Source organism: Propithecus coquereli, unplaced genomic scaffold (assembly GCF_000956105.1).
Source record: "Propithecus coquereli isolate 6110/MARCELLA unplaced genomic scaffold, Pcoq_1.0 Scaffold11, whole genome shotgun sequence".
Classification (NCBI taxonomy): domain Eukaryota; kingdom Metazoa; phylum Chordata; class Mammalia; order Primates; family Indriidae; genus Propithecus; species Propithecus coquereli.
This window is the reverse complement of record NW_012134969.1, coordinates 11,181,628-11,194,129: the sequence shown is the minus strand read 5'-3', so window position 1 is coordinate 11,194,129 and position 12,502 is coordinate 11,181,628. Positions and strand designations below refer to the sequence as shown.

Sequence of the window (12,502 nt, the reverse complement as noted above, 5' to 3'; positions counted from 1 at the left end):
TCCGGGAGCACAGGCAGAGCGCGCAGCCGTCGGGCCGCCGCCCACCCCAGCGACGACGAAGCCATGGACCAAGCGTCGTGGCCCCGTGCCGAGCGTGTGCGCCGCGACTGCAGCCCTGAAGCCCGGCTCGCGCAGGACGGGCTCCCTTGCCCTACCGGTGAGTACCGCGCGGGGGGGGGTGGGGGGCCGGGCAGCGACTGGCCCGGGCCGGAGGCTGGCTCTCCAGGCGCGGCCGCGTGGGGGTCCTGACCTGGCGCTGCTCCGGGCCGGCCTGCAGTCGACGGGGCAGCACTGGACCAACTGGGCTCAGCGCTCGCGTGCCCCGCGCGGGTGCCCCGAAGAACGGAGCGCGGCCCCGGGCTAGTCCGCGGCGGGAGAGGCGGGCATGGCTTTGGTTTACCTCTCCCGCTGGTGACAGCCCAGGGGTCCTGGCCCTAGTTCTCTGGAACTGCCGGCATCCAGCAAACCCGTGTGAACCCTCCTGCCGCGACTCCACCGCCCGTAACCAATACAGTGGGAGGGGTGCCCTGCTAGGGGGAGGCAGCAGAAGGCCCCTAGGGAGGGGTCTGAGGAGGCAGCTGGGAAAGTTTTCACAGAAGGTGTGACCGGAACCATCTCTCCATCCCGAGGTCCCAGTCCTCCTCAGCCATCTGCTTCAGTGGTTCTATTGGTGGGCTCCTTCCTTCCCTTCGTTTGAGCGTGTATGGACTCCTGCTACGAGCCAGGCTGTGGGGATACAAAGATGAGTCAGGCAGAGTGCCCTCAGAGAGTCCAAACAGGTAACTTTTAATACGAGGTGGTCAGAACCAGAGGCACAAATGAGGGACCCTTAACTCTGCCTGTTCGGGGAAAGCTTTTAGGAGGAAAGGATGTCTGATCTTAGTCTTTTTTTTTTTTTTTGAGATAGTCTTGCTCTGTCGCCTGGGCTAGAGTGCAGTGGCGTCATCATAGCTCACTGCAACCTCAAACTCCTGGGCTTAAGGGATCCCCCTGCCTCCCCAATAGCTGGGACTATAGGCCCACACCCCCGCGCCTGTATAATTTGTTCCATTTTTAGTAGAGACAGGGTCTTGCTCTTGCTCAGGTTGCTCTCCACCTCCTCAGACCAAGTGATCCTCTCCCCGCCCCACCTCTTCCTCCCAGAGTGCTAGGATTACAGGTGTGAGTCACCGTGATCTTAGTTTTAAAGGGCAAATCAGCCAAAGGTAGAGAGGTTGAAAGGATGTTCCAGGAAGAGGATGGGGTGGGACTCATAGGCTGTCCCTAGTGGCTTCTTCCTTCTACATACCCCAGCATCATAGTATCCTAAAAGATCTTGGTTCTTCTAGCTCATTTATTATTCTAGACTGGAGGAAGCACATGACTCTGTAGTTGGGAGAGTGACGCTGGAGACTTTTACATAGATAGGCATATCTTACTATCTGAACTCTTGCTAAGCGTGATTTGAAACTCATTTGGGCAATCTGGTATCCTTTGCCATCTGAACTCAGGAACCGAATGGATTCAGATAGGGAGGGATACTATAGGTGTACCTTATATTTTAGGGAGAAACCCATAGGTTTCCATCAGTAGCTGAGACCCAAGAACAATGACCATCAGCAGTGCTCCCCCGGGGACCTCCAGGTTTAGCAAGCCTGAGGACTCACAGAAACTGACCTGATAACACTACAGGATTTTATTTTTTATATTTTTACCTGCAGGATTTTAGAATTCTCAGAAATGAAATTGGTAGCCAAGGAAGGTTCTACAGAATGAAGCTGCAAAAAGTTACAAACCCAGAACATGAGAACTATGACTCATTCAAACAACATAGCGATTCTGTCTCTCTGGCCATCTCCAGGCCCACCTCCACCAGGGAATGGATTGCTAAGGCTATAGACTCTATAAGGGTATCCTTCCCAAAGCTTCTCTACCTAGAGATGGTCTTAAAGCCCAGCAGACAAGGGCAGTCCACCCAGGAGACAGAATCTGGGGTAGCCAGAAAGGATGGCCAAGGAGCACATTCTGCCAGTAAAGAAATGAGTGAAACTGAAACTATGAATTTGAAAAAAAAAAGAAAAAGAAATGAGTGAGACTGATGAATAAGATTCACTAATCCTATAATTTCATTTACCGCATTCCAGTAGGGTATACTTATGTTCTGACTGGTAAACCAATTTGTGATGCTGGTTTGGAGATTTCCTCCTCTTTTCTACTTTGAGTAATCATTTTCATTTTTAATATAATTTTTATCTTTTTTTTTTTTTTTTTTTGAGACAGTGGCTTGTTCTGTTGCCCGGGCTAGAGTGCCCATGGCATCAGCCTAGCTCACAGCAACCTCAAACTCCTAGGCTCAAGTGATCTCCTGCCTCAGCCTTCCTAGTAGCTGGGACTAAAGGCACTCGCCACCCGGCCTGGCTAATTTTTTTTTCTGTCTTTAGTAGAGTGTGTGGGTATCCTTCCCAGTGAGGGAAACAAGAGTTTTCTCTGGGACATATTCAGTTTGAGAAAATTCCAGACATGGAAGAAGTTGGTTATACCAGTCTGGAGTTTGGGGAGAAGGTCAGAATGGAACTTCATCTCTTGTGCCTCCTCATCTTGTAGCCCATCTATGTACTAGTTGAATGAAATATTCATTTCATATGGTTGCCACATAGGATGTTTTGTGGCTTTGATGCCTTTGTTCATGTCATTCTCTTCCTGGAAAGGAGTTTTTTTTGTTTTTTTTTTTTTTTGAGACAGGTTCTCTCTGTCACCCAGGCTGGAGTGCAGTGGTACAGTCATAGCTCACTGCAACCTTGAACTCCTGGACTCAAAGGATCCTCCTGCCTTATCCTCTCAAGTATCTGGCACAACAGGCGTGCGCCACCACACCCGGCTAATTTTCTATTTTTGTAGAGACAGGTTCTCACTATGTTGCTGAGACTGGTCTCAAACTTCTGGCCTCAAGCAATCCTCCTGCCTCAGCCTCCCAGAGTGCTAGGATTATAGTTGTGAGCCCCCACACCTAACCTGAAAAGGAAATTTTAAACCAGTGGCTAACCGTTATGAATAAGTTAGATCCCATCTCATACTTTTTAATAAATTCCATATTAATTAATATTTTCATTTTTAAAACAAATTAAAATTGCAGAAGAAAATAGAGGTAAATGTTTTCTAAGTGTGTCCCTCCTCACCCAGGAGTAGAAACCATAAAATAAAAGATGGTTATAATTTCATCAAATAAAACATCTAAACATCTGTATATCAAAGAACATTATAAATAAAGTTAAATGACCACATATATGACTAGCAAAGGGTTAATACCCTGACTACATAACAAGCTCTTATAAACCAATAAGAAAACACTGGGTAGCTCAATAGAAAAATGGGCTAAGAACATCAATGCCTTTAGAGAAAAGAAATGCAGATGCCACTTTGTTTCATGTTAAATTCCCGTCTACATTGTGATCCACTTCTCTCTACACTTCCCTTTGGCTTGATCATCTAACCTATCCTAGCTGTCCCTTTATGTTTTTAAATCCGGTAGGCTCCCTGGCAGCCTTTCACCATTGTTTCTCAAATCCTTCTCTAGATTCTTGCGCACAGCCTCTCCTTTCCAGCCTGGCTGGTTTACCATCTCCACTTAGACCTTTTCCCATCCTACACCCCTTTCTCTCTCTCATCTCCCAGTTGTACCAGGTCAAGGCCGGTGCCCTTGACAACACTCCATGCCACAAGGAGCACTTCCTCCTCTACCTCCCTGATAACATTTATTGGATTCCCACTCAGTAGTTATATTACTTCGTGGCATTTATTCTGCTATTTTATTTTCCTAATTGCTATTTGGTCTGCTTGTTTACTCTGTAAGCTTCTTGCAGGCCCCAGTTCTGTCTCACATTTCTTTATATCCTCTGCTGTGCTGTTCGGTACAGTAGCCACTCACCCCATGTGCCTGCAGAGCACTTAAAATGTGGCTTTTTCCAGTGGAGACCGTGCTATAAGCACAAGACACACTGCAGTTCAAAGACTCAGTACAAAAGAATAAGTTATGATTTTTATATTGACTAAATGCTGAAAGAATATAATGTTCTTGGATATATTTGCTTATATAAAGCAAGTATTAAAATTGGTTTCACCTGTTTCTTTTTTTTTTTTTTTGCTTTTTAATTTTTTATTTATCTTTTTTTTTTGAGACAGGGTCACCCAGGTGAGAGAACAATGATGTTGAGGCGGGAGATTAGTAAAGGGAACACAGGTGGCACTGAAAGAGCTCAGGTGTCGGAAACAATAGGAACAAAATTAGGGTTATAGATCAATGAGGACAAAAGCTGTGGTCGAGCTGCAGACTGCACCCATTGTAGATACACCTCGCTGGCTCCGGCCTGGGGAAAGTCCGCGGGAGCCACCTGCGCAGATGGAGGGTAAGAGTGTCGGCAAGTGAGCCTGACGTCATTATACCGTCATTACCGTGGGTTAGCCTCGCAGCTTCCCGGTCCTCCTTTCCCCGCCCATGGGCTTTGAAAGCCACGACACATCCGGGCCTGAACTAAAAAAAGTAAAACACTCCCCCGCCCGACTGATGGGAGGAGATAACATCCCCATTGGCCAGGGGACTGCGAGCCAAGAATGAGGAAGTCAGGAGAAAGAAAAGGAGAACCTCAAGGAGACCGCAGGGCCACTGTCCGCTCGGACTTGTTCCTGCTCCTGCCCGCTTTTGGAGTGTATTATCGCTTGCTAATCTTTCTTGACACGACCCCCCAACCCACCGCCATGTCTGGAGGTATACTTGCTCGATACATTTCTTTCACCGCTTTACTGCTTTGGTGTTCGGTTTCAACTCTTTGTGTCCGGGCACAAGGACTGGGGACGGTCACTCTCCGGTAACAGTGTGATCATAGCTCACTGCAGCCTGGAACTCCTGGGCTCAAGTCATCCTCCCGCCTCAGCCTCCCAAAGCACTGGGATTACAGGCGTGAGCCACCGTGCCTGGCCTTTTTTTTTTTTTTTTGCTTTTTAAATGAGGATCCAAAAATTTTTCAGTGACACCCGTAGCTCACCTGTGGGGCTCGCTTTATGTTTCTGTTGGATAGCGCTGGTCTAGAGCACCCGATAGTAATCCGCACGCAAGAGGTGCTCCCAAATCCTTGGTTATTTGAGATGAATGAAAAAAAAAACCCAGCCCATTTCATCTGAGCAGTTTTCACTGTCACTCCTTTTTCTTGGTTGGTGGGGAGCAAGGTGCTGCTAATTTGTATCCCCACTAGGTGGGACCCAAATCCAAGAAACAGAAATTAATTAAAGAAACTCATACAAATGTGAAATAAATGCTAGCTCCACATGCAGTCTTCTAACTTTGTAAAATGAAAGACCTGATTTAGAAAGAGGAAGACTGAAAGAGAGAGGGAGAGAAAGAGAACAAGAGATCTGAATAACAAATGGGACTTTTAGGAAACGTTTAAGTAGTTAGCCTCATCTAAATTTAAAACTTTTGCCATTAAACCCCGGGTGGTGTGGCCGAAGAGGATAGCTTAAGCCCAGGAATTAGAGACTAGCCTGAGCAACGCTTCAAGTCAAAATACAATAGAAAAATTAGCTGGGCATGGTGGCTCACACCTGTAGTCCCAACTGCTGGGGAGGGAGGCTAAGGCAGGAGGGTCTCTTGAGCACAGGAGCTCAAGGTTGCAGTGAGCTATGGTGATGCCGCTGCACCCTAGCTCAGGCAACACAGTGAGACCCTACCTCGAAAAATAATAATAAATAAAAAATAAAACTTTCATCATTAAATGGTAAAATAAATCTGTTTCAAAACCAAAATTTGAAGATGAAAAATAAAAGTTGTTTTCTACTACAGAAAACCAAAGGAATTCAGAAGACGAGCATTTCAGTGGGCAAAAAAATGTTAAATGGATTCTTTTGGCCAAATTAATAGCAAATGAGTTTGACAAACTCACCTCTTACTGACACACTGGTGAGGATCTTCCTGACTGCTGGCTTTTTTCTCCCTCTCTCTGCTTCCTTCCTTTTCTTCTTAATTCTCCTTCCCTTAGGTTTTTTTCCTTTCTTCCATTCCTCTCCTTTTGTTAGAGTAGGTAGTCAGCTAAGTATGACCAGGGGAGGAGGGAACGGCAGTTGCTGCCTTGAAGTTGCTCTCTTTCTTGGGCCTGTACTCTCGCAGCTGCTCGAGCCTTTCCTAAGCCTGTCCCCTTTCACTCAGTAAACTTGCCACCATCACTGGCTTGTGTGCACGTCCTGAAATTCCTTTCTGTGACATTAGCAAGAACCTTTATGCCAGTGACACCTTCATATATCTCTCTCGCCTAACTAATCAAGACATTAAAGTACATTACTCATTTACTTCTTTAATTCTCCTAGAATTTATTTTTAATATAATATGGCATAGAGATCTAACTTTTTTTTTTTTTACAGTTAACAAGAGCACTATTTCTTGAATACACACCATTGTTTGCTTCTTGATTTGTATTGACAGTAACAATGATTGTTACTGAGAGCTGGATATGGGCAAGGCAATGTTTTGAGAGCTTTGCCTATATTTAAATTGCTGGTTATTATTAACAGAAAAAAACAAACTCTGTAAAGTAATTTAAAGAGGTTTATTCTGAGCCAATATGAATGACCATGGGAGGGGTGGGGAGGGACACAAACCCAAGAACCCTTGAATGAGTGGTCCCAAGGTGGTCAGATGACAGTTTGGTTTCATACATTTCAGGGAGGCAGGAGTTACAGGCAAAGACATACATCAATACATGGAAGGTATACATTGGTTTGGCTCAAAAAGGCAGCATATCTTGAAGGGGGAGGGGAGGTGCTTACAAGCCTTGGGTGGATTTAGAGATTCTTTAATTTGCAACTGGTTAAAGGAATAAAGCTTTATCTAAAAACTTTGAGTTAGCAGAAGAGAAGTCTGGGTCAAAATGACCTGTTTAGCAAGGCTTTCAGGTTTAATCCTTAACTGCCATTGCTTCAGGCCTTGTTTATAATTTGGTATCTTATTGCCACAAAGAGTCTGTTTTGTCAGTCTTGTGATCTCTGTTTTAACATTAATGCTGGTCAGTAGTGTCTCAGCTCTAAAAGGGAGGGGTTGTGAGGCATGTCCAACCTCCCTTCCTTCCAGTCATGGCCAGGAACTCAATTTTAAGGTTTTTTTGGGTCTCCTTGGCCAAGAGGGGGTCCATTCAGTTGATGAAGAGCTTAGGGTTTTATTTTTAGTTTACATTGTGTTTCTTGAATACAGGTTTTCCTCATTTTTATGATTCATTAATTCTTTTATTAGCCCATTAGAAAACAGAAAGTTGCTCTTCTACTTGTGTCCCTGATTTTTTTGTCTCTCTGGGAATTCAGAATCTTCTACTTTAAGACTGGAGGAGGAGTTAGTGAGACCAAGAAATTCCACTTTTCCATTTCTCACCAGGAATGTCATTTATAGGTGTCTTTCAGGTTGCAGAAAAGATGGAAAAAAGGACATGTGCACTCTGCCCCAAAGATGTCGAGTATAGTGTCCTGTACTTTGCACAAACAGAGAATATAGCTGCTCATGAAAATTGTTTGGTAAGTTACCCGAAAACTTCCTTGAAAGTACAGAAGTACTTCTAGGGTAGAACATACCAGAATAGATAAATGGTGCTTTGAATACAAAGAATAATAAGTTAACCATGGTTTGAGCTTTTAAGTGAGGATTTGGGGAGCTTATTTTTCTAAGTTTGAACTGTTTCAGACCTTATCATTTTAGGGTTACTTTTAATTTTATTTATAACTGGTCAAACACACAAAGAAAATGAATTATGGTGAAGAAGCTTCTTTAAAAATATTTTAATGAAATATTTCATATATAACAGACAGCCATAGACCTTCTAGCTAGATATAATTTCTATCAAACTCTATATATTTTTGAGATTTGTCCATATTGGTGAATATAGCTCTAAGTCTTTCATTTTAAATATAGTGTTCCATTTCATGACTATAACACCATTTAAATATTCTTCTGTGAGTGGACATTTTTTCCAGTTTTTTTTTTTCTATGACTAATAAGTTGTCATGAACATTCTTGTCTAGGTCTCCTTATATATGTGAGAACTTCTCTGGTCTAGGGCATAGCTAAGAGCGGAATTGCTGGGGCACAAGGAGGGGACATTTTGCACTTCACTAAATTTGCCAAATTGTTCTCCAAAAAGATTATTCCAACTGTGACTTCCACCATTGTTTCAGAGTATGTTTCTCTTCATCCTTGCCAACATTTGATATTATGAGATTTTAATTTTTTCCTCTCTAATAGGTGTGAAACGGTATCTTATTTTCATTTGCATTTCCTTGGTTCCTAGTGGGATTGCATATCATTTGATGTGCTTATGCACTGTTTGGTTTCTGCTTCTGAGAATGGTGTGTTCACAGGCTTTAATTATCTTTGAGACTTTTTTTTTTTGCTTATATGTATTTATTTATATAGAAATAGATCCTAATGCTTCATTACATATGTTGGCTTTTAATTTTACTTATAGTGTTTTCTGTCAAACAGACACTTATACCTGTAGTTAAATTCATTATTATTTTCCTTTATAGTTTGGGGTTTTTTTCCCCCTAAGAAATTCTTTTCTGTACTAAGATTCTACCTTTTCCCCCCAAAGTTTTAAAATTTTGCTTTTCTCATTTAGTTTCTTACTCCAGCTGGAATTTTGCTATTGTATAAAGTAGAAATCTAATTTTATTTTACCACATGATTAACAACTTTCCCCAGCACTATTTATTGAATAATCTATCCCTTCCTTTGGATTTGTAGTTATAATTCCTAAGGATTTGTAATAATAATAATGATAGCTGTTATTATTATTTGGTGTTCACTGTGTGCAAGGTAATGTTCTGGGAGCCTTACCTACATTAAACTATTAATCCTCACAGCAACCCTAAAAGGTAGGTACCGTTACTATTCTCAAACTAAAAATGAAACCACTGAGGCACAGAGAGATTAAGTCCCTTTTCCAAGGTCCTGCAGCTAGTAAGTGACTGAGCCAGGATCCTCACCCAGGTAGTCTAGTTCTAGAACCCTCAAGCTTTAGACCTAGAGTGGTAATAACATATGTCATGTGCGTGTGGGTCTGTTTTGGTTTTCTGTCCCTGTTTTGGTATAACGCTGTCTTAATTACAGTCAGCCTTCCACATCTGCTGCTTCAACCAACTGCAGATTGAAAATATTTGGGAAAAAAACACACTAAAAACTAACAATACAACAATTTTTAAATTACAAATTTTTAAAAAATATAGTATAACAACTATTTATGTAGCATTTACATTGTATTAGATAAGTAATCTAGAGATGACTTAATGTACAGATGCTCCTAAACTTAGGATGAAGTTATGTCCCCATAAACCCATTGTAAGTTGAAAATACCATAAATCAAAAATGCATTTAATACACCTAACTTACCAAACGTCATAGCTTAGCCTAGCCTACCTCAAACATGCTCAAAACACTTACGTTAGCCTACAGTTGGGTAAAATCATCTAACACAAAGCCTGTTTTATAATGAAGTGTTGAATATCTCAAGTAATTTATTGAATACTGTCCTGAAAGTGAAAAACAGAATGATTGTATGAGTGCTTGAAGTACAGTTTCTGCAGATTTTCCCAGTACCGTAAAGTAGAAAAAATCCTAAGTTGAACCATTGTATATGGGGGCCCATCTGTATACACGGGGAGGTATGTAGGTTATATCCAAATACTACGCTATTTTATGTATAAGGAGCTTGAGCATCAGATTTTGTCAGGGATTGCTGGATCCAGTCCCCCGAAGATACTGAAGGACACCTACACTATGGCTTTAGAATAAGCCTTGGCTATTGTTTTGGTGCGTTGAATTTTGGGATCAGTTTTTCAAATTTCACAAAAATTCCATTTAATTTTTAGATGAAGAGGAAAAAATAGACACCCTCATGATATATGAGTCAGTAATTTTTTTTTCTCTATAGAGGTCTAGAACTTTGGGTTAGGCCTGCTGGGTTTCTTTTTTGTTCTGTTTTATTACTTTTTTCTTATACCTTTTTAAATGAGCTATTATCTGTATATTTAAACTCTGTTGATTTTTATTTATCTCATCCAGCAACCTTCCCAAATCTTATTAGTTCTAAAAGTCTCTAGATGCATCTGGATATTGTATCTGCACAACCCTCATCTGTGAATAAAGGCAATTTTATTTATTTACCTTTAATTTTGGGGCCTCTTAATTTCTTTTTCTTGTTTTATTGCATTTCTAGAACATTCTATCATACTGGTGATTAGAAGCAGTTAAAGTAGGGAACCCTGTCTTGTTTCAGATGTCGATGGGATGTTTCTAAGGTCTTACCAATAAATTTCTGTATGCTTTAGGTTTTTAATGGTTTCATTTTATTAAAATAAGGAAGTTACCTTTTATCTCTAGTTTGCTAAAAATTAGAATATTGAATATTATGAAATGCTTGTTCTGCATCTGTTGAAATGATCTGGGTTTTCTTTCTCTGTCTTACTGTGGCTACAAACAGGCTGGAATCTTTATTTCATTTTACTTTTAATGTACGTAATTTAATGGTTTTTTTAAAATCTCAAACTTATAGAAAAGTTACACATATAGTGCAAAAAACTTTGTTTTTGATCAGAATCACTTTAAGTTAAATGATTTGTCATGTCTCCTGAATACTTTGTATTTTCTACATACGAAGACATACACTTACATAATCACAAAATAGCCATCAAAATTAGGAAATTAATATTATTACATTACTACCACCTCATCTTCAAACCACTCTGGTTTCACCTGTTGTACTAATAACATTCTTTATAACAAAGGATTCCAGTTCATGGGTTGCATTTAGTTTTCATGTCTCAGGTTTTTCCCTTTTAATGTTAGTAATGTGTGAGGTACTTATATTTTTCTGCTGTTAAACCATTCTGAAATTAACACTATTTGATCATGATATTTTATTCTAAACAGTATACTTTTGATGTTGATTTGCTACTATTTTTAGCTAAAAATTATTGGTATAATTTGCATAAAACAAAATACACCCATTTTAAGTGTCAAGTTTGAAAAGTCTTGAGACATGTACACATCCATGTGACCACTACCGCGATCAAGCTATAGAACATTGCCATTACCTCAGAAGGTCCCTCGTCCCTGTTGCCATTAATCCTTTCTACTCCAAGTCCCTAAAGATTGGCCTTATCAGGCTGCGTGTGGTGGTGTGTGCCTATAGTCACAGCGCTTTGGGAGGCTGAGGCAGGAGGATCCCTTGAGCCCAGGAGTTTGAGGCTGCAGTGAGCTATGACGACGTCATTGCACTCCAGCTTAAGCAACGGAGAGAGACTGTATCTCAAAAAAAAAAAAAAAAAAAATGGGTCTACCTTTTCTCAACTTTCATACAAATGGAACCCTACAATACGTACTCTTTTGTGTCCTGTTTCGTTTCTCAGCACAGTGTTTTGGAGATTCATCCATGTCATTGCCTATATGTGTATTTCGTCCCTTTTATTTCTTCCTAGTATTCAATTGAGTGGATATATCACAATTTGTTTTTCCATTCACCTTGGATAGACATATGTGTTATTTCCAATTTAGGGCTATTATGATAAAATCTGCAATGAACATCTGTTTATGAGTCTTAGTGTGGACATAGGCTTTTATTTCTCTTGGGTGAAGACATAGAAGTAGAATTGCTAGGTCATAAAGTAAGTATATATTTAACTTTAAAATTGATTGTGTCATTTGACACTTCTGCCAAAAATATGGCAGAATTTCATTTGCTCCACATCCTCAACAACGCTTGGTATTTTCAGTCTTTTTATTTTTGGCCAGTCTAGTGTGTATGTATTGGTATCTCGTGGTCTTATTGCCTGAGGGTTGATGATATTGAGCAACTTGGCATGTATTTATTTGCCATTCATAAATCTGTTATAAAGTGTGCATTCAGATTTTTTGCCCACTTTTAATTGAATTGTTTGTCTTATTATTGAGTTGTGAGTTTTTTCTATATTCTGATAGAAGTCTTTTGTCATATATATGTATTGTGAACATTTTCTCCCAATCCCTGGCTTGCCTTTGTTTCTTATCGTTGTCTTTCAAAGAGCAAACAATTTTTATTGTGAAGTCCAACTTATTAGCTTTTTCTTTATGGTTTCTGCTTTTTATAAGAAATTTTTGCTTGAAGCTCTGACTAGGGTGGGGCAAGGGCAATATACATAACCTAAACATTACCCTCATAATATGCTGGAATAAAAAAAAATTTAAAAATATTAAAAAAGATCCAAAGGGAAAAGAAAAAGAAATTTTTGCCTGTGCCAATGTCACAAAAATTTTCTCTTTCATGCCCTTTGTTATTTGAATTATATGTAACACTGATCTTTTTTTTTTTTTTGAGACAGTCTCACTCTTTTACCTGGGCTAGAGTGAGTGCCGTGGCGCTGGCCTAGCTCACAGCAACCTCACACTCCTGGGCTCAAGCGATCCTTCTGCCTCAGCCTCCCGAGTAGCTGGGACTACAGGCATGCGCCACCATGCCCG

General features: G+C 40.8%; 1 protein-coding gene across 3 annotated transcripts in view; it reads left to right on the top strand.

Annotated features, from left to right (window-relative positions):
* The window catches only part of PHF11 (PHD finger protein 11), a 36,400-nt gene continuing 23,898 nt past the window's right edge, over window positions 1–12,502 (top strand). The window contains exons 1-2 of one of the 3 annotated variants that reach the window (XM_012649287.1): window positions 1–157; window positions 7,406–7,527. In XM_012649287.1, the coding sequence (XP_012504741.1) occupies window positions 64–157; window positions 7,406–7,527 (216 nt within the window). In that variant the 5' untranslated portion in view covers window positions 1–63. Of the gene's footprint in view, window positions 158–4,627; window positions 4,742–7,405; window positions 7,528–12,502 lie in introns of those variants that run through there. The other 2 variants (XM_012649295.1, XM_012649304.1) reach the window with 2 other exon arrangements.